General features: G+C 40.9%; 1 protein-coding gene across 44 annotated transcripts in view; it reads right to left on the reverse strand.

Moving 5' to 3' along the window:
- NRCAM (neuronal cell adhesion molecule) overlaps positions 1-22,107 on the reverse strand; it is a 312,039-nt gene that overhangs the window by 48,577 nt on the left and 241,355 nt on the right. For all 44 annotated transcript variants that reach the window (XM_055392636.2, XM_055392655.2, XM_055392645.2 and 41 more), the window contains 3 exons: positions 12,906-13,090; positions 11,012-11,143; positions 1,416-1,559 (listed from right to left, as the gene is read on the reverse strand). In XM_055392636.2, the coding sequence (XP_055248611.1) occupies positions 1,416-1,559; positions 11,012-11,143; positions 12,906-13,090 (461 nt within the window). The remainder of the gene's footprint in view (positions 1-1,415; positions 1,560-11,011; positions 11,144-12,905; positions 13,091-22,107) is intronic.

Consider the following 22,107-nt stretch of genomic DNA (forward strand, 5'->3'; position numbering starts at 1 on the left):
AAATGCCCAATTATCACCAATCGCCAGGTAACTGTAAATTAAAACCACAATGAGATATTATATCACACTTATTAGAATGGCTATTATCAAAAAGAGGAGATCTAAGTGTTGGCAAGAATGTAGAGAAAAGGGGACACTTAAACATTGTGGGAGGGAATATAAGTTAGTACAGCCATTATGGAAAATACTATAAAGATTGTTTATACTGTTTATACTCAAAACATTAACAACACAACTACCATATGATCCAACAACGCCATTACTGGGTATATATCCAAAGGAAATGAAATCAGTATGTCGAGATATTTGAACTCCCTTGTTCATTGCAGTATTATTCACAATAGCCAAGATATGGAATCAACCTAAGTGCCCACCGATGAATGAATGGAATAAAGAAACTGTGGCATATACACATAATGGAATACTATCCAGCCTTAAAAAAGAAGGAAATTCTATCATTTCCTTCATGTCGTTCATGTCATGACCACATGGATGAACCTGGAGGACGTTGTGTTAAGTGAAACAGGCCAGATACAGAAAGACAAACTTGGCATGATCTCCCTTAAATGTAAAATCTAAAAATGCTGAACTCATAAAAGTAGAGATGAAAAAGGAATCAGCAGCCAAAAGTGCTTTCTCAACATCCACCAATATCTTTTTTTTTTTATTATTAACATCCACCAATATCTTAACTGCTTAGCTCTTCATAGGATTAGTGACCTTCATTTCAAGCATGAAAGGAAAATACCAAGTATTGGTTGGCTTACTGATGGTAATTTTGATTGAAAAGGAAGCATACTAATTTTAAAGGGTTGAAGTATAATTCCCTGGCACCATGAAAACAATTCTCACAAAAATTTTAACAGATGTGGTATTTTGGTAGTTTTGTCCAATATAAGAAATACAATGTTCACATAAGCCAATTATTTGAGAATATGTTTCAGTATATCACACTTTTTAAAATATGTTCTTACAAATAAAATAAATGTACATCTGTGACTTGGATAAAGGCCAAACATTATGATTCATGTATTAGTTTTTAAAAATCAGAATCATTAAATTGTTATTCAACTTGTCAGTGTCTTACGATGAAGAGCAATAATATTCAGTTGCTAATAGCAGACAAATGCTATTTTCCTTTTGAGGGTTTGACACTTAGTCTAACCATCTGTAAGTAGAACAGCTTATTTGACTAGTTCTACAATGAAGAATTTGCCATTGTAAAAACTGTGTTATGGAAGAACATTAAGACTGCAATATTCTTTGGGGCAAGGTTTATATCTTATCCATCCCTTATAGCTCCAAGTATGGTGCATTGCACATAGTAGATGCTCAATATATTTTTGCTGATTGAACAGAAAATAACAGCAGTCATTAATTTAATTTGCCATGTCTTTAATAAAAGGAGAGCTTACCCAGCACATTTACAAATGCATTTGCCAGTAAATATCCATATTCATTAGAGGCATTGCACTGATATACTGCACTTGATCTTTCTTGAACATTTGAAAAAATAATGGTATCGCCATCTATTTTTCTGCTGGGGTCATCAGGGGCAACTGTTTGGATGTAAAAATAGAAAGTATTTATTCCTATTTGCTTAAAAGATGTATATTAAGCTTGTAAAGTCAGTAGGACATAAATAAAGACTGATCTAAGTACATGCAGTAAGAATAAGACTAGAATTTAGGCAGAAACCAGAACATTTTCCTTCTCAGAATTGAGTTATATATTAGCAAGGGTACGTGCTCAATATTCATTTAGTCTTAAGTCGACTGATTCTGTAACACCAAGTATTATTTATTTTTATTTTTATTTTTTAAAGACCTTTCCATTCACTTGCCCCTGGTATCTTTTTTTTTATTATACTTTAAGTTTTAGGGTACATGTGCACAATGTGCAGGTTTGTTACATATGTATACATGTGCCATGTTGAACACCAAGTATTATTTTGAGAGATGCAGAAAAAAAACTCTTACAAGTTTAGGTGAAAATTGCATTACAAATTCAGGAAAACATTGCTGTGTTCAAGAGATTGTGGTTATTTAAGAGAAAAAAAGTTAACGATCAAGAGGAAATAGCAAAAGCTAGTAAAAAATATAGAAACACTCCAGCTTGTTCAAACCTGTTCCTTTTAGGAGCCTCTTCTTGACATAAATAAATCAACAAATACATAAACACTACGGGGCTAATAACCAAATGTGAAAATATTTAATTTTCTGCTGTGGATATTCTTGAAGCTGAAGTATAAATAAATTGTGTAAATTCTTCTTGAAGACAATGTTTTCAGCTAAATCTCTCAAGTATTTAAACATTAGGAACAGGCTTGATCCTTACTGAAGTGGAATAGAACTGGCTGGGTAACATAGTATGTGAGGATTTAGTCCCGGGCATGCCCAGCAATTTGGAACTTCTGTGAGATTGGAGATGAATTCCTTTCTGTGAATGATACACTTTAGGCTTTGAGCTTATATTGCTTTAGAACTACACTAAGAGGGATTTAGGTCTCTGTCTCAGCACGATGATCAAAATCAAAACTAAATAACAGCACCTTTTCTCTTAAACTGCTCCTGCAACTTGAAGCATTTAAGAAGACTTCATGTTCTTTCTAAGCACCATTTCTTTTTCCTTGGTGAAAGGAAAAGGATGTGTATCTAAGACACACTCATCACTGTGTTTAGACTCTTTTATCACTTTTAAAATAAAAAAAATTTGTTTCATCTGTGGTTTATATTAACCCACTGTAATAAAAATCAACCAAACCATAGTACATCCTTGTTTTATGACCCAAACTCGAAGTATTTTGCTCCCTCATTCTGTAATAGTTTTCCACGGTTGCTGTAACAACTTACCACAAATGTAGTGGCTTAAAACAACACAAATTTACTATCATACAGTTCTGTAGGTTAGAAGTCTGACATGGGTCATACTGCTCTAAAACCAATGCATGAGCAGAGCTGCGTTGCTTTCTGAAGGTTCTAGGGGAGAATCCATGTCCTTGCCTTTTCCAGCCTCTGGAGGCTGCCCACATTCCTTGGCCCATGGTCCTCTTCCTCCATTTTCAAAGCTGTCGATGTTGCATCTCTCTGATCATTCTTCCATAGTCACCTTTCTTTCCAACCAAAGCCGGAAAAGGCACTCTGCTTTTGGGGGCTCATGTAATTAAATTGGGCCCAAATTAGATAGTCCAGGATAACCTCCCCATCTCAAGGCCCTTAACCTTAATCACATGTGCAAATTCCCTTTTGCCATGTAAGGTGACATATTCATAGTTTCTAGGGATTGGGATGTAGACATCGTGGCGGGGTGGGGTAGAAGGAGGGATTATTCTGTCTACCACATACGGTATCACATTTATAGCCTAAAAGTCTTTTAGATGTTTTAGACCAGAATATTTTAAAAATTTGCCATACATTTAAGTTCAGAATAAGTTTTTAGCATCCAAGGATTATTAAAACTCTAACTTACAAGTTACTCCTCATGGACTGATTAATGTCTTCATTCCCAAAGAAAAATGTAACAAAAAAGCAGTTATTCAACACTCTGATCACTATCAGTAACTCATTTATGAAATCATCTTAGATACTCCGGGCTGTTCAACTAGTTATGTGGGGGTGTCGAGATACTCTGAATTGACTTCTTAGCTTACATCTCCTATTTATGACTCTAATAATTTCAAAATTGCCTTAAGGAACATGTTCTTCCAAACCAAAGACAAATACAAGTCATAATTCCTTCAACAGGGTATATAGATTCGTTGACAAAAGACAGCAGAGGATGGATATGACACACTGGCCTAGAAAGTGAACTGTAGCTGTCGCAGGCAGCCATGGATCCTGAAAACACAGTGTACCTTAGGGCAGCCATGGACCCTGAAAACACAGTGTACCTTAGGCCAGCCATGGACCCTGAAAACGCAGTGTAACTTAGGGCAGCCCATGTGTCCCAGATCCCAAGTCTTGTATTACTGGGGCCTTTCTGACTCACACAATCTCAGTGATGCTCACCTACTGCCTCAACAAGGGGTGCTGGAACACAAAGCAGCATTTCTGGAGACTTATTCTCTGTCAGTGATTCTTAGCACTTCTGGTCATTATACAAAAAAGATACTTGCACACACATGTTGATAGCAGCGCAATTCGCAATTGCAAAAATATGGAACCAGCCCAAATGCCATCAATCAATGAGTGGATAAAGAAATATACACACACACACACACACACACACACACACACACACACACACACACACACACACTATGAAATACTACTCAGCCATATAAAGAAATGAAATAATGGCATTCACAGCAACCTAGATGGAATTGGAGATCATTATTCTAAGTGAAGTAACTCAGGAATGGAAAACCAAACATTATATGTTCTCACTCATAAGTGGGAGCTAAGCTATGAGGACACAAAGGCATAAGAATGATATATTGAACTTTGGGGTCTCAAAGGAAAGTGTGGGGGGCAGCGAGGCATAAAAGACTATATATTGGGTACAGTGTGTACACTGCTCGGGTGGCGGGTGCACCAAAATCTCAGAACTTATTCATGTAACCAAATGCCACCTGTTCCCCAAAAATCTATGGAAATAAAAAATAATACAAGAATAAAGTAGAGAAACAAACTAAATTTTAAAGGTCGGTAAAAAAAAAAAAAAAAAAAAGAAAAAGAAAAAGATTCTTAGCACTTCTGGACCCAGCACTTGGGCTCTCAGTGCTGGGACTCTTCAGGGCACTCTCGGTGCCCACCATGTGCCCACCCTGACTGCATCTCTGTGGATGTTCCAGGCAGTGGAATAGAGTGGCTGTGTATTTTAGACTGTGATGAATCCCAGGCAGAGCTCTGGGCCGAATCTCTCTGGATGGGTGGCAGACTACATAAGAGTTCCTCAAATTCCTTAAATGTATTGAGTTTTTAAAAGTTACACCACCACACAATATTTAATGGCTAAAGGGCTCTAGTTCTGAAGATCTGTTGCACAATAATGTGAAAATGCTTAACACTACTGAACTGTACACTTAAAATGGTTAAGATGGTAAATTTTGTTATGTGTTTTTACCACAATAATAATAATAATGTTACACGACCATGAACTTGGAGGGCAAAGCTCAACAATGTCAGTAGGACAATTTTCCCCAAGTGGAGACTCATCAGTCACAAACAAACCATGTCAGAAAGCTTTTCTGTTGCTCTCAGTTGCACTTTTCTTTGCCATCAACTCTTTGGGAAGGTATTTTTTACCTGAAAGGCATCTGACTGTATCTGCCTTATATATGCTAAATAGAGCAGTCTTCAAATATTTATTTTTGGCAAGGTATTTAGGAACAAAATAAACCCTTTAGGTAATAATAATGAGTAAGCAGACCTCTCTCCATGGGAGTTTTCCTTAAGTACTTGTTTAAAAAATGCAAACAAACCCAGGAACTGTCACGGTGACATATGGAGGCTCGGTTGGTAGCTGGACACAGAGTAAAATCACTAATGTAGAGACATTTGGAGCCTTTGGATGGGCTGGCTAGTGGGTAGAGTAACTCTCTAGCATGCAAATCCAAATTATCCAGAGGAATAATCATTAATTCTGGGAATAAACAACTTCATCTGCTGTCAATAAACACTGGAGAAAGAAATTTAAAAGCACAGAATCCCTACAAATAACTTAAAGCCACAAAGATAAGGTCCAGAACTGGGGTGATGGCCTTCAGAAAATACTTATAACCCAACTCTCCTGATGTTGGTAAGTAAAACTATAAACACTTTCAACATATAGATAATGAGAATAATAATAATAATCATGCCATCTTACATGAACAGAGTACGATCAATCTTTAAAATGCTTTTACATTTACTGCATAATTTCATTTTAGAAAGAACTTTGTGAAACAGGCTAATCATATAGTATTTTATGCATTTTGGAGATGAGAGACTACAAATGGCAGCATGTACTGGTTTGTTTAAATGAGGTTACTGCTCAGGTTTTCTCAGTTAGTCAACTTTGTAAACATTTCCTGGAACGTGAACATTTGGGCATAATGTAGAACACATTTCTGGGAGAAGAGTTAAATTTCCCTCTTCATTTACTTATTCCATCCCTACAAGAGGATGCCACTGAGCCCCTTAGTTTTGTGAAAAGGAAGAAAGGAGGATGCCTTGATGAAATCCCAGGAATATCCTGGACCAGTCCTCCATTCTCCTGGTGCTTATCTTACATTCCTGGCTTTCAACATCTTTCATTGTGAGAAAAATATGTCACTGTGCCAGGAAGAGGTCTTCTGCCCAATCTTATTCTCTTAGTTCTTTTCCCTCCTCATCCCTGAGAGGACAGGGGCCTTTTAACACAATCATGGTGTGATCTCATCCACGTTTCATGCAGAAGAGTCTGACAGACCTAATACAATGCACGCTGGAAACTATCAAGGATCTGCAAGTGTTAGACTCTCCTGCAGAGACAGGAATCACAGTGGCCACAGCCTTGGGCGCCACCACCAGAATGGCACAGACTCTCCAGTGGGGAAGACCAAGAGGAAGAAAAAGGAACTCAAAAACACCCACCTCAGTGTGGCTTTGAAGTCCTGAAAAGCAACCTCCTAGGGTAGAGCAGGGAAATTCTTTGCCCCATCCTGCCAATAGCAAGTTCATTTTCTTTCTGGTCCTGGGTTCTATTTTCATACCCTCCCATTACACAAAAAAATTAAAGTTCCCTTTCAGCACTAGTTCTCTGCAGCTGTGTTATTTTATCTGACTTCTGTAGATTGTTTTAAAACTATTTTAGGTGGTTTTGGGAAAATTCCACATTTATTTAATACAGCCTGTGATTTTTGCTTCAAGGAAAGCTTTAAGTAATCTGGCCAGTCCTGGGGAGGGGGGAAGGGTAAAGCTTTAGAAGACACTGAAATAAAAGCCCAGACACTTTTGGAGTTAATTTTTCCAGTTTTTTTTTTTTTAAAACAACAGCTTTCAGGTCTTAAATGCAGTCACAGATCAATAACATGGCATTTTGCTAAAAGAACCCTTCTTACCATTCCCCTCTCTGAACCAGCTTCTCCTTTTACAGTATTTATGTGCACTCAGCAGCCAGAGCCTGCAGAGGCGAAAGGAGACAGTCAGTGTCCTTAGGTGCTCGCCTGCAAGTCAGGAGTGGGGAGGCTGTGTACCTGGCAGTATGGTCCCCTGACTGTATCTCTGTTGTGTGGCACAGGAGACAAACTTCAGGCACCTGGAGGGGACACTGCACAGCCCCTGACAACAGTACTTCAGAAGCACAGCTGTTTCCTGCCCCTCACCCGCAGCAGCTGGTCCACCTGCAATTTCTGCAGTCTCTTGGGTAGAAAGTGCTGTCAGCAAGCCAGCTTGTGCTCCCAGCTCACTTCTGGCGCCTATGCTAGGACCCCATGATGAAGGCAAGGAGTCTTCATTGTGCTAATTCAGCCCTGTCACACACTGTGGCAGACTGTGCCCTCAGTTCCTACCTTCACCTCTCTGCATCTCCCTGTCATCCTTCCCCTGTCTCCCAGCCGTGCTAGATGTGGGGTGCACAAGTCAGCAAACTCCAGATGGGAAACAAGCACTGGTGCCCCGTTTCCAGGATGGTCCCTAACCCTCAAAGGCAATTCCCTTCAGGGGCCTCTAAATTCATGGGACAATTACCAAGAAGGGGATGAAAAAGAGAGCGGCACAGGGCTCCTTAAATGTCTATTAATGTTTTGGATAGTTTCTGCACCCCCCTCATTCTCTCATTATTTTGGATCAGGGGAGATCAACACACAGTGGGGGCATGCAGGGTTCACTTTGAACTTAGCTGTTGAAGACTTAGCATCCACCCATGTGGCCACTCAGCAGAAGCTGCAGATGGGCCAGCTGCAGAAGGCCAGGGGCAGGGAACAGCTATACCTTTGCAGTGTCATCGTGCAGAAAGCTGTGCAGGGGCCCCGCTGGCTCATCATCTTTTAGTTATGAGATGTCCAAATGGTAATCCACTTTCAGCTTGGCCACCAGATGTCGAGTAAGACCCCTTCCAGGGAAGCTTCACAGTACCTTGGTATAAACATGCAGCACCTGCTACCAGCACCACGGAGCGGCCTAGTGGTGCCGGGCTCCTTGCTTTGCTGCCACACCATGTGGTATTCCTCTCCCTGCATGTCCACTAGAGTGACTGCTCTGAGGCACACCAGAGGGTGAGCGACCCTGGATCTATAGGAGCTATGGAATTCCAGCCTTGTCTTCTCAGTCTCCTTTTTTCTGTCTCAGGGGGCCTTAAAGAAGACTTTTGGGATGGAAGAGATGAGCTGATCTGATTTGAGACATTTAGTCCTAACTCTTTCTTCTCTACCTACTCAGACAATTTAGGGTTACAAGAGGAACTACTCTTTCTGGTATTACTACTCTGTACCCCCAAAGCAGGCCTTTTATGGTTGATTCTCCCCACAAAAATGTAATTTAAAAGGGGAGTGTTATTATGTTATGAGTGTATTTTCAAAGCTGTTAAGATGACTGGATTTACAAGGTTCCCTCAGAGGCACTGCATACTCTGGTACTATGGTCTGAATATTTGTGTCCCTCCAAAATTCATGTTGAAACCTAACTCCAAGGTTAAGAGGTGGGGTCTCTGGGAGGTGATCAGGAAATGAGGGTTTCCCCCTCATGAATGAGACTGGTGCTGTTCTAAAGGTCTTGAGGGAGCCCGTACGCTCCTTCTACCATGTGAGGACACATAGCAGCATCTGTGAGGAACAGGCCATCACCAGACATGAAATCTGCTGGTTCTTTGATCTTGGACTTTCCAGCCTCCAGAACTGTGAGCAATATATTTCTGTTGTTTATAAATTACCCAGTCTAAGGCATTTTGTTATAGCAGCAGGAATGGACTAAGACGGCTGGTTTGGAAGGACAACAAGCTGAGCAAATCAAGAAGAAAAATCAGCTTCATTATTTAATCCTCTTCTGCTTATGTCATCCACTCACATCTCAATTTTCCTTGCATAGTATTGCACTCTGGCTGCCAAGCTTGAGGGTTTATCCCCTAGCTTCCCCATTTTCCCTGCTGAAGGGCTAGATGGATGGTTCCTTCCACTTGTCAGTTTCACTGAGTCTAGATCTCAGGGGCACTTTTAACCTTCCATAAATGGACACAAAAACTCTGAGCTGCAAAACATGGTGCAAAAGTATCAAGCATGTATCATCATTTATTGCCATTTTGTATGCATTCCTGAGAAAATCATACATTGTACCAGCTAATTTTTTGTTAATTTTTTGTAGAAGCAGGATTTTGCCATGTTGCCCAGGCTGGTCTCTAACTCCTGTACTCAAGAAATCCGCCCGCCGTAGCCTCTGAAAGTGCTGAGATTACAGGCTCACATGAGCCACCATAAAACTTTTTTAGTTCTGGGCTTTCTTCTACTTTTTCCTCTCAGTTTTCACTCATATTCCCCTGAGAGTAGCAAGAGCTTCCTGAAACACAACCACAAAGTACTCTCTGCCATTTCTCTGGATCCTGATCCTGGTTAAAATTGGGAATGGAAATACCCAAACCCTATTTGCTGGCCTCTAGCATCTGTTTTCTCCCAGGAATACACTTCCTTCTACAGTGAACACAGTCTGCCTGTTTCAAAGTATCTGACAGCTACTGTACTACGAGACACAAGTGAACTTCCAATAAATATTCATGGGGCAGGCTGCGATGACTCAGTCACCCTGCAGTTGTCAGACCTTGACGGTAAGAAACAGAGACTTGTGCCACTTTAAATCTGCCAGCAGTTTTTTGGAACCATCTTAGGGGAAGTGTGTGTGTTACTTTGGGAAAGTCAATTCGGCAGACCTTTTGGTTACGTAAATGTAGAACCAATATTGGATTCTGACTTGGAGGCAGTCAAAGCCAATCTGTCCTGTATCATAAGCCTGAGGGCTATCTTTATTGTGAGTAAAGAATATCTTTGCAGGTAATCATGTTATTGACTGGGAGAGTGAACCTAAGGCTGGGTTTGATGCTGAAACTGACTTTCTCTGTCTTGGTGTCTAAGAGGAGGTCTGAACTCCAAGAAGGGGAAAATGTTGAAAGATGCTCCTCTCGGCAGTAGCTGGTGGTGGGTGGGGTAGAGGAAGAGGAGAGTCTAGTGGGTTCTCTGTTCATGGCCATGGCTTAGGAATTAAGGAGCAGAGAGGTGCAACATCCATTTAAAGATTTTTTCTTTGCTATAATTCCCTTGACTCTCCCCAAGCCTTTAGCCAAGTTTTGTAAAGCTGGCCTTTGCTATGATTTAGCAGATTAATGGGAGGGCCTGAAGCCACACGCTGGGCAGCATAGTGGTAGCTTGGAGATATTGGCTAATGAAGTGGAAGGAGTGGAGCATCGGAGCAGGCAGGCTGCTGAACGGGGCAACAAGTATAGCCAGGCTGCCCAGGTGCTGCTCAAGGATGATATCAGCAGCTCTCAGGGAGGGAGCACTAGTCAAAGGTAAAGCATCCTGCATATGATCAGGGTCAGAGGATGTGTTCTTCTTTGGGTATCAAATGGGACGGTGACCTTGGAAGACAGTGGGAACACCTGGGCTATACTTGCTATACTTATGACTGAAAACTCTTTATATTAAGACAGCTGGGTTTCTTATGCTTGTCATATCCATTGGCTCTATGCCGAGTCTCCCCACCTATCTCCTCTAGCGCCTGTGACATTTCCACAAATCACTTGATGTTTTGCACAAAGAAGATCATCTAAACTTTTAAGTGATATTTGTTTCTGACCCTGTCATTCTTCCCATTATCCATGTAAAAAGCAGATGAAATATTGCCAAGTACCAGTCATCACATACCATTATGTTAACAGCATAAACTATTCACATTCATAATATATATCTAATGGTAATAAAACGCAAAGGTAATTTGGTGCCTGTGTTTAACATACATGTGGCTTCCTTCCTTAACCTGAGTTACTTTTTTATCACCATTTATTCACTGTCGGGATGTATATATGCTCTGAAAATATACTGCAATTAGAACCACTCAAGGCAACTTACTTTCTATTGGGACTCCATTTGTTAACCAGCTAATTCTGGGTTTGGGGTTGCCATTAGCTCTGCAGATCAAGGTCCCATCCTCTCCTGGGGACAGCACAAGATTTTGAGGGGCTGTGATCCAGTATGGAGCCGCTTTACAGGAGGAAGAAAAAAGACCAAAAATCTGAATCAAATAAGCATTTTAGCAAAAGAACATATTGAACTATTTTAATAATACAAGCAAGTACTTCACACTAAACAAGTCTCATTTTTTTTGAGCGAATAGATTTATAAACAATGCTTCAAAGAACAGTTAAGATTTTCAAAGAATGTTTAAAGAGACTCACTGACATATATGTATTATTTCTAGACCTGTTTGATACAAATTTCATTTTCTCATTTTACATTAAAATTAATCAGACATCAAAGAGGTGACAGATTTATCTAAGCATACAGAGAAAATTACATGTACAGGTAGGGCTAAGAAACACACATTTAAATTCTGGACCAGGCACGGTGGCTCATGCCTGTAATCCCAACACTTTGGGAAGCCAAAGTGGCTGGATCACTTGAGGTCAGGAGTTCAAAACCAGCCTGGCCAACACGGTAAAACCCTGTTGCTATTAAAAATACAAAAAAAAAAAATTAGCCAGGTGTGGTGGTGGGCACCTGTAATCCCACCTACTTGGGAGGCTGAGGCAGGAGAATTGCTTGAACCCGGGAGGTGGAGGTTGCAGTGAGCCAAGATAGCGCCATTACACTCCAGCCTGGGCAACAGAGCGAGACTCCAACTCAAAATAATAAATAAATAAATAAAATAAATTCTGAGCCCTGTAAAATATATATAATTATGTAATTAGGAAGCAACTTAAAAACATCATTTTTGAAAAGTTGCAAAGGTATTATAGAGCATTTCCATACCTCCTTCCCTCAGCTTCCTCTAACGTTAACATCTTATGTGACCATGGTCTAGTTACCTAACAAATAGTTAACAATGGTACTTAACTAAACTACACATTCTGTTAGGATTTCCGTTTTTGCATTAATGTCTTGTTTCTGTCCCAGGATCCTGTCCTAGACACCGTATTTACTTGTAACGTCTTTTGCATTTACTTGTCATAGTCTCCAATCTGACAATTTCTTGGTCTTTCCTTGTCTTTTGTGACCTTGACACTTTTGAAGAGTACTGGTCAGTTATTTCGTAGACTGTCTTACAGCTTAGGTTTGTCTGATGTTTTCTCACGATTACCCTGAGGTTTTGGGCTTTTGAGAATATCCCAAAGGTAATGAACCCTTCTACTTGTACCATATGGGGGAATATATGATATCAAACATGACTTATTATTATTGACGTTAACATTCATCACTTGGTTAAGACAGTGTCTGCCAGGTTTCTCCACTCCAAAGTTACTATTTCCCTGGATTCCATACTCTGTTCATTAGTGTCCAGCATACACTCAAGAGGGAGAGTAAGCTCCATCTTCTAAAGACAGGAGTAATAAAGTATTTGTGGACACGCTAAAACTTCCCCAGTAATTAATTTCTGCGGGATAGAAACACTTTGAAGCTATGCAAATATCCTGTTTCTCCTTAAAGTTTCACCCACTAATTTTAGCATTCATTGTTTGATCTTGCCTGCTGTAGTTATTACTATGGGATTCTAATATTGACTTTTCTATTTCCTTCATTATTCCTATATTCATTAACTGGGATTCTTCTGTGAGGAAGATTTGAACAAGTAAATTTTTAACCTGATTTAGATGCACTACAAATAGCAATGAGAAGAGAGTCAAGGTACCATGAATGTTGACATAACTTTACATTTACCATTACTAAAAATGTAATGAAAACCACATTTAATTAAAGTTTCAGGGTCTCTCATGAAGGCAAGAAGAATGGATTTTAAACAATATACCTTTAACTCTAACAGAAATGGTATGGTGGATGGCTCCTAATGCATTTTTTGCTATACATTGGTAATTTCCAGAGTCTGCTTCTGAAACATGAATGATCTGCAAGGTTTTCTCAAAGTTCTTATAAACTGTCCTGTTTTTGGGTAGCATTCCATCTTCCTTTGCCCAGTAAATAATTGGGGTAGGCCTGATAGGATAAATAAATAATGATGTTACAAAAAAGAAATCCACCTATGACTACTCTTGAGGATGAATTTTCATGCAACTTTGTAACAAATTTTATTAAAAAATCATAAGAAATATAGAAATATTTTAATTAGCACCACACTTTTATAAATAATGCTCACAGTTTTACATTTTCACATAATCAGAACTATACTAATTGATGGCACACCATAAACTTTGATGTCAATGATACAGTATGAATGCCAGCATGAGTTGCTTTACTGATGGGGCCTAATTATTTTTTTCAACGTTGTGACTAATAAGGAACTCTTGGAAATTTTTACATGAAGCTACTATGTTAATCAAAAGAATTACTATTATATTAATGATACTGAATTATAATTTTTCATCAGCTGGGATTAAAAACGTACAGAGAAAAACTCATAAACATATCTATGACCATAAACCTTTGTATACATTTCCATATCAAATGGAAGAATTTTCCTATTTTACAGCAGTCTATCTGATGATGTTAACTAAGTAATTAGGGAAAGAGCTTTTTTTCCTTAGTTTCATTATTAGCGACATTTAAAAATATTATTACACTAATTAAGAATAGATCAAACTTAGGTATTACTCATACCATTTGTCACCCAACTGTTTTTTTTTTTTTTTTTTTTTTTTGAGATGGAGTCTTGCTCTGTCACCCAGGCTGGAGTGCAGTGGCACGATCTCAGTTCACTGCAAGCTCTGCCTCCCAGGTTCACGCCATTCTCCTACCTCAGCCTCCCGAGTAGCTGGGACTACAGGTGCCCGCCACCATGCCTAGCTAATTTTTTGTATTTTTAGTAGAGATGGGGTTTCATTGTTTTAGTCAGTATGGTCTCAATCTCCTGATCTCATGATCCACCCGCCTCAGCCTCCCAAAGTGCTGGGATTACAGGCGTGAGCCACCGCGCCTGGTCCCAACTGTGTTTTTTATTGTCATGGAATATGGAGACAGATGAAAAGTCAGAATATAGGCTTGGAGTTAGAAGATCTTTAGAATTCCAACCCTGTCCCTGGATTTCTGATCTTTTTGAGGCTTAGTTTCCTTAGTTGCCTTAATAGGGATAATAATGCTTGACTTGAACTAATGACTTTAGAAAGTTTTCATGAAGGTAAAATAAAAATCCATTCAACACAAAAATTTCCTAAGCACTGAACTATACACCAAGCACTGAGCTGTGTGTTGGGAAGATGATGAAGAAAATATGGTCCAGGCCCTCAGGAAGATAACAATATTTGTCAATAGAAATGCAAGTGACTCTGAATAAGAACAGCTCAGCCCAGAAGGGATCATCATGGCAGATGGGAGGCAGAACTAGATTGCAGCTCTGATGCGGATGGACAGAGCAGCATGTGGAGGCTTGCATCATGAATTTTAGCTCCAGAATAACTGCAAGAACAAACCTGCTGAAAGGACTCACAGACTCTCTGAAGGAATTGGACTGCTCCTGCAGGACCCGGGAGATATCCCAAATACTGTGAGTGCCCAAACTGCAGAAGTGAAAAACTGAAGGTTTGGTTTGCGGGAGAAGTTTCTGACTTTACCTGGAGCTGAGTCAATTTAGGGAGCTGAGTGAAATACAGGGGTAGAGGAAGCACCAGGAAAGGCCCTGGGAGCTCACTGGGTCCCCAAGCAGGCCATTCCTGCCTGGCACCACAGAGATCCTTCAGGAGGGCAGCCAGAGGTGTGGGGAAAATGCCACAGGGAGAAGGAAGTCTCCAGCTGAACTTTATAACAATTTGAACCAGGCGAGAAACCTCCTGGCCAGAACTCGGGAAAGGGCATGAATCCAGCATGCAGACTCCATAGGCTGGGGAAGAACTAAGCCCTTTTCTTTTGCCGCTGGGAGGTGGATAGTCTGGGGCAAGTTCTCAAGCCCCGCTCACCCACTGCCTGGAAACAGACTTGGGGCTGTTAGGGTAGGCACTGTGGGAGTGAGACTGGCCTTTTGGTTTGCGTGGGAGCTGGGTGAGGCCTGTGACTGCTGGATTTCCCTCGCTTCCCCAACAACCTGCATGACTCAGCAGAGGGACAACTTGCATGACTCAGCAGAGGCAGCCTTAATCCTCCTAGGTACACAACTCCATTGATCTGGGAACCTCACCCCCTCCCCCACAGCAGCCACAGCAAGACCCACCCAAAGAGAGTCTGAGCTCAGACACACCTAGACCTACCCCACCTGAGGGGCCTTCTCTACCAACTCTGGTAGCTGAAGACAAAGGGCATATAATCTTGGGAGTTCTAGTGCTCCACTCACCACCAGTTCCTCTCCATACTACCAGAACTGATACTCTCTGGAAAGCACCTGGCAGGAAGCCAACCAGCACAAAAATAGAACATTAAACCACCAAAGCTAAGAACCCTCACAGAGTCCATTTCAACCCCCTGCCACCTCCACCAGAACAGGTGCTGGTATCTATGGTGGAGAGGCCGATGGTTCACATCACAGGACTCTGTGCAAACAAACTCCAGTAGCAGCCTGGAGATGGGTAGACTTGCCAGGTGGTTAGACCCAGAAGAGAGATAACAATCACTGCAGCTTGGCTCATAGGAAGCCACATCCATAGGAAAAAGGGGACAGTACTACATCAAGGGAAAACCCCATGGGACAAAAGAATCAACAGACTTCAGCCCTAGACCTTCCCTCTGACAGAATCTACCCAAATGAGATGGAACCAGAAAACCAACTCTGGTAATATGACTAAACAAGGCTTTTTAACACCCGCCAAAGAATCACACTAGCTCACCAGCAATGGATCCAAACCAAGAAGAAATCCCTGATTTACCTGAAAAAGAATTCAGAAGGTTAGTTATTAAGCTTATCAGAGAGGCACCAGAGAAAGGCAAACCCCAATGTAAGGAAATCCAAAAAACAATACAAGAAGCAAAGGGAGAAATAGTCAAGGAAATAGACACTATAAAGAAAAAACAATCAAAACTTCAGGAAACATTGGACACACTTATAGAAATGCAAAATGCTCTGAAAAATCTCAGCAATAGAACTGAACAAGTAGAAGAGAAAAATTAAGAGCTTGAAGACAAAGTCTTTCAATGAACCCAATCCAACAAATACAAAGAGAAAAGAATAGGAAAATATGAACAAAGCCTCCAAGAAGTCTGGGATTATGTTAAATGACCAAACCTAAGAATACTCAGTGTTCCTGAGGAATAAGAGAAATCTAAAAGTTTGGAAAACACATTTGGAGGAATAATCGAGGAAAACTTTTCTGGCCTTGCTAGGGACCTAGACATTCAAATACAGGAAGCACAAAGAACACCTGGAAAACTCATCTCAAAAAGATGTCTAGGCACATTGTCATCAGGTTATCCAAAGTTAAGGTGACGGAAATAATCTAAAGAGCTGTGAGACAAAAGCATGAGGTAACCTATAAAGGAACACTTATCAGATTAACAGCAGAGTTCTCAGCAGAAATCCTACAAGCTAGAAGGGACTGGGGCCCTATCTTCAGCCTCCACAAACAAAACAATTATCAGTCAAGAATTTTGCATCCAGCGAAACTAAGCATCATATTTGAAGGAAAGATACAGTCTTTTTCAGACAAACAAATGCTGAGAGAATTTGCCATTACCAAACCACCACTACAAGAACTGCTAAAAGGAGTTCTAAATCTTAAAACAAATCCTGGAAACACATCAAAATAGAACCTCTTTAAAGCATAAATCACACAGGACCTATAAAACAAAAATATAATTCAAAAAGCAAAAACAAAAAATAAAAAACCCAAGGTACACAGGCAACAAATAGCACAATGAATGCAAGGGTATCTCACATCTCAATACTAACATTGAATGTAAATGGCCTGAGTGCTCCACTTAAAAGATACAGAACTGCAGAATGGATAAGAACTCACCACCAACTATCTGCTGCCTTCAGGAGACTCACCTAACACATAAGGACTCACATAAACTTAAAATAAAGGAGTGGAAAAAGTTATTTCATGCAAATGGACACCAAAAGCAAGCAGGGGTAGCTATTTTTGTATCAGACAAAACAAACTTTAAAGCAACGGCAGTTAAAAGAGACAAAGAAGGACATTATATAATGGTAAAAGGCCTTGTTGAACAGGAAAATATCACAATCCTAAACATATATACACCTAACAATGGAGCTCCTAAATTTATAAAACAATTACTAATAGTCCTGAGAGTTTTTAGCATGAAGGGCTGTTGAATTTTGTCAAAGGCCTTTTCTGCATCTATTAAGATGATCATGTGGTTTTTGTCATTGGTTCTCTTTATGTGATGGATTATGTTTATTGATTTGCATATGTTGAACCAGCCTTGCATCCCAGGGATGAAGCCGAGTTGATTGTGGTGGATAAGCTTTTTGATGTGCTGCTGGATTCAGTTTGCCAGTATTTTATTGAGGATTTTTGCATCAATGTTCATCAGGGATATTGGCCTGAAATTTTCTACTTTCGTTGTGTCTCTGCCAGGTTTTGGTATCAGGATGATGCTGGCCTCACAAAATGAGTTAGGGAGGATACCCTCTTTTTCTGTTGCTTGGAATAGCTTCAGAAGGAATGGTACCAGCTCCTTTTTGTACCTCTGGTAGAATTCGGCTGTAAATCCATCTGGTCCTGGGCTTTTTTTGGTTGGTAGGCTATTAATTACTGCCTCAATTTCAGAACTTCTTATTGGTCTATTCAGGGATTTGACTTCTTCCTAGTTTAGTCTTGGGAGGGTGAATGTGTCCAGGAATTTATCCATCTCTTCTAGATTTTCTAGTTTATTTGCGTAGAGGTGTTTATAGTATTCTCTGGTGGTAGTTTGTATTTCTGTGGGATCAGTGGTGATATCCCTTTTATCATTTTTTATTGTGTCTATTTGATTCTTCTCTCTTTTCTTCTTTATTAGTCTGGCTGGTGGTCTATTTTGTTAATCTTTTCAAAAAACCAGCTCCTGGATTTATTGATTTTTTGAAGGGTTTTTCATGTCTCTATCGCCTTTAGTTCTGCTCTGATCTTAGTTATTTCTTGTTTTCTGCTAGCTTTTAAATTTGTTTCTGTTGCTTCTCTAGTTCTTTTAATTGTGATGTTAGGGTATCAAATTTAGATCTTTCCCACTTTGTCCTGTAGACATTAGTGTATAAATTTCCCTCTAAACACTGCTTTAGCTGTACATTGTGATCCTGGTACATTGTGTCTTTGTTCTCATTGGTTTCAAAGAACTTATTTATTTCTGCCTTAATTTCATTATTTACCCAGTAGTCACTCAGGATCAGGTTGATCAGTTTCCATGTAGTTGTGTGGTTTTGAATGAGTTTCTCAATCCTGAATTCTAATTTGATTGCAGTATGGTCTGACAGACTGTTATGATATCTGTTGTTTTGCATTTGGTGAGGAGTGTTTTACTTCCAATTATGCGGTCAATTTTAGAATAAGTGTGATGTGGTGCTGGAAAGAATGTATATTCTGTTGATTTGGGGTGGAGAGTTCTGTAGATGTCTATCAGGTCTGCTTGGTCCAGAGCTGAATTCAAGTCCTAAATATCCCTGTTAATTTTCTGTCTCATTGATCTGTCTAATATTGACAGCAGGGTGTTAAAGTCTCCCACTATTTTTTTTTTTTTTTTTTTTTTTGAGATGCAGTCTTGCTCTGTCACCCAGGCTGGAGTGCAGTGGCGCGATCTCAGCTCACTGCAAGCTCTGCCTCCTGGGTTCACGCCATTCTCCTGCCTCAGCCTCCTGAGTAGCTGGGACTACAGGTGCCTGCCACCATGCCTAGCTAATTTTTTGTATTTTTTTAGTACAGACAGGGTTTCACCATGTTAGCCAGGATGGTCTCGATCTCATGACCTCGTGATCCACCCGCCTCAGCCTCCCAAAGTGCTGGGATTACAGGCGTGAGCCACCGCGCCTGGCCATCTCCCACTATTTTTGTGTGGGAGTCTAAGTCTCTTTGTATGTCTCTAAGAACTTGCTTTATGAATCTGGGTGCTTCTGTATTGGCTCCATATGTTTTTAGGATAGTTAGCTCTTCTTGTTGCATTGATCCCTTTACCATTATGTAATACCCTTGTCTTTTTTGATCTTTGTTGGTTTAAAGTCTGTTTTATCAGACTACAACTGCAACCCCTGCCTTTTTTTTTTTTTTTTGCTTTTCATTTGCTTGGTAAATATTCCTCCATCCCTTTATTTTGAGCCTATGTGTGTATTTGCACATGAGGTTGGTCTCCTGAATACAGCACACTGATGGGTCTTGATTCTTTATCCAATTTGCCAGTCTGTGTCTTTTAATTTGGGCATTTAGCCCTTTACATTTAAGGTTAATATTGTTATGTGTGAATTTGATCCTGTCATTATGATGCTAGCTGGTTATTCTGCGTGTTAGTTGATGCAGTTTCTTCATAGTGTCAATGGTGTTTACAATTCGTTATGTTTTTGCAGTGGCTGGTTCTGGTTTTTCCTTTCCATATTTAGTGCTTCCTTCAGGAGATCTTGTAAGGCAGGCCTGGTGGTGACAAAACCCCTCAGCATTTGCTTGTCTGTAAAGGATTTTTATTTCTCCTTCACTTACGAAGCTTAGTTTGGCTGGATATGAAATTCTGGGTTGAAAATTCTTTTCTTTAAGAATGTTGAATATTGGCCCCCACTTTCTTCTGGCTTGTAGGGTTTCTGCCAAAAGATCTGCTGTTAGTCTGATGGGCTTTCCTTTGTGGAGAACCCAACCTTTCTCTCTGGTTGTCCTTAACATTTTTTCCTTCATTGCAACCTTGGTGAATCTGATGATTATGTGTCTTGGGGTTGCTCTTCTTGAGGAGTATCTTTGTGGTGTTCTCTGTATTTCCTGAATTTGAATGTTGGCCTCTCTTGCCAGGTTGGGGAAGTTCTCCTGGATAATATCCTGAAAAGTGTTTTCCAACTTGGTTCCATTCTCCCTGTCACTTTCAGGTACACCAATCAAATGTAGGTTTGGTCTTTTCACATAGTCCCATATTTCTTGGAGACTTCGTTCATTCTTTTTCATTCTTTTTTCTCTAATCTTGTCTTCACACTTTATTTCATTAAGTTGATCTTCTATCTCTGTTATCCTTTCTTCCACTTGTTTGATTCAGCTATCAATACTTGTGTATGCTTCACGAAGTTCTCGTGCTGTGTTTTTCAGCTCCATCCGGTCATTTATGTTCTTCTCTGAACTGGTTATTCTAATTAGCAATTCCTCTAACCTTTTTTCAAGGTTCTTAGCTTCCTTGCATTGGGTTAGAATAAGCTCCTTTAGCTCGGAGGAGTTTACTATTACCCACCTTCTGAAGCCCACTTCTGTCAATTCGTCAAACTCATTCTCTGTCCAGTTTTGTTCCCTTGCTGGTGAGTAGTTGTGATCCTTTGGCGGAGAAGAGGCATTCTCGTTTTTGGAACTTTCAGACCTTTTGTACTGGTTTTTCCTCATCTTTGTGGATTTATCTACCTTTGGTCTTTGATGTTGGTGACCCCTTCATATGGGTTTTTTGTGTGGATGTCCTTTTTGTTGATGCTGATGCTATTTCTTTCTGTTTGTTAGTTTTTGTTCTAACAGTCAGGGCCCTCTGCTGCAGGTCTGCTGGAGTTTGCTGGAGGTCCACTCCAGACCCTGTTTGCTTGGGTATCACCAGTGAAGGCTGCAGAACAGCAAAGGTTGCCGCCTGTTCCCTCCTCTGGATGCTTCATCCCAGAAGGGCACCTGCCAGATGTCAGCCGGAGCTCTCCTGTATGAGGTGTCTGTCGACCCCTGCTGGGAGGTGTCTCCCAGTCAGGAGGCATGGGGGTCAGGGACCCACTTGAGGAGGCAGTCTCTCCCTTAGCAGAGCTTGAGCACTGTGCTGGGAGATCTGCTGCTCTTTTCAGAGCCAGCAGCACGAATGTTTAAATCTGCTGAAGCTGCGCCCACAGCTGCCCCTTCCCCCAGGTGCTCTGTCCCAGAGAGATGGGACTTTGATCTATAAGCCTTTGACTGGGGCTGCTGCCTTTCTTTCAGTGATGCCCTGCCCAGAGAGGAGGAATCTAGAGAGGCAGTCTGGGTACAGAGGCTTTGCTGAGCTGTGGTAGGCTCTGCCCAGTTCAAACTTCCTGGTGGGTTTGTTTACACTGTGAAGGGAAAACCACCTACTCAAGCCTCAGTAATGGCAGACGCCCATACCCCAACAACTTAGAGCATCCCAGGTCGACTTCAGACTGCAGTGTTGGCAGCAAGAATTTCAAATCAGTGGATCTTAGCTTTCTGGGCTTCATAAGGGTGAGATCCGCTGAGCTAGATCACTTGGCTCCCTGGCTTCAGCTCCCTTTCCAGGGGAGTGAATGGTTCCGTCTCACTGGCGTTCCAGGCACCACTGGGGTATGAAAAAAAACTCCTGCAGCTAGCTCGGTGTCTGCCCAAATGGTCGCCCAGTTTTTTGCTTGAAACCCAGTGCCCTGGTGGTGTAGGCACCCCAGGGAATCTCCTGGTCTGCGGATTGCGAAGACCGTGGGCAAAGAATAGTATCTGGGCCGGAATGCACTGTTCCTCCTGTTCCTCATGGCACAGTCCCTCATGGCTTCCCTTGGCTGGAGGGGGGGAGTTCCCCGACCCCTTGCACTTCCTGAGTTAGGTGACACCCCCACCCTGCTTCGGCTGGCCCTCTGTGGGCTGCATCCACTGTCTAACCAGTCCCAATGAGATGAACCAGGTACCTCAGCTGGGAATGCAGAAATCACCCACCTTCTGCATTGATCTCGCTGGGAGCTGCAGATTGGAGCTGCTCCTATTCAGCCATCTTTCTAGCCACCCAGAATACACATTCTATTCAACAGCACATGCAACTTTCTTGAAGATGGACCATATGATAGGCCACAAAATGAGCCTCAATAAATTTAAGAAAATTGAAATTATATCAAGCACTCTCTCAGACCACAGTGGAATAAAAGTGGAAACCAACTCCAAAAGGAACCTTCAAAGCCATGCAAAAACATGGAAATTAAATAACCTGCTCCTGAATGATCACTGGGTAGAAAA

This window comes from Gorilla gorilla, chromosome 6 (assembly GCF_029281585.2).
Source record: "Gorilla gorilla gorilla isolate KB3781 chromosome 6, NHGRI_mGorGor1-v2.1_pri, whole genome shotgun sequence".
Lineage (NCBI taxonomy): Eukaryota > Metazoa > Chordata > Mammalia > Primates > Hominidae > Gorilla > Gorilla gorilla.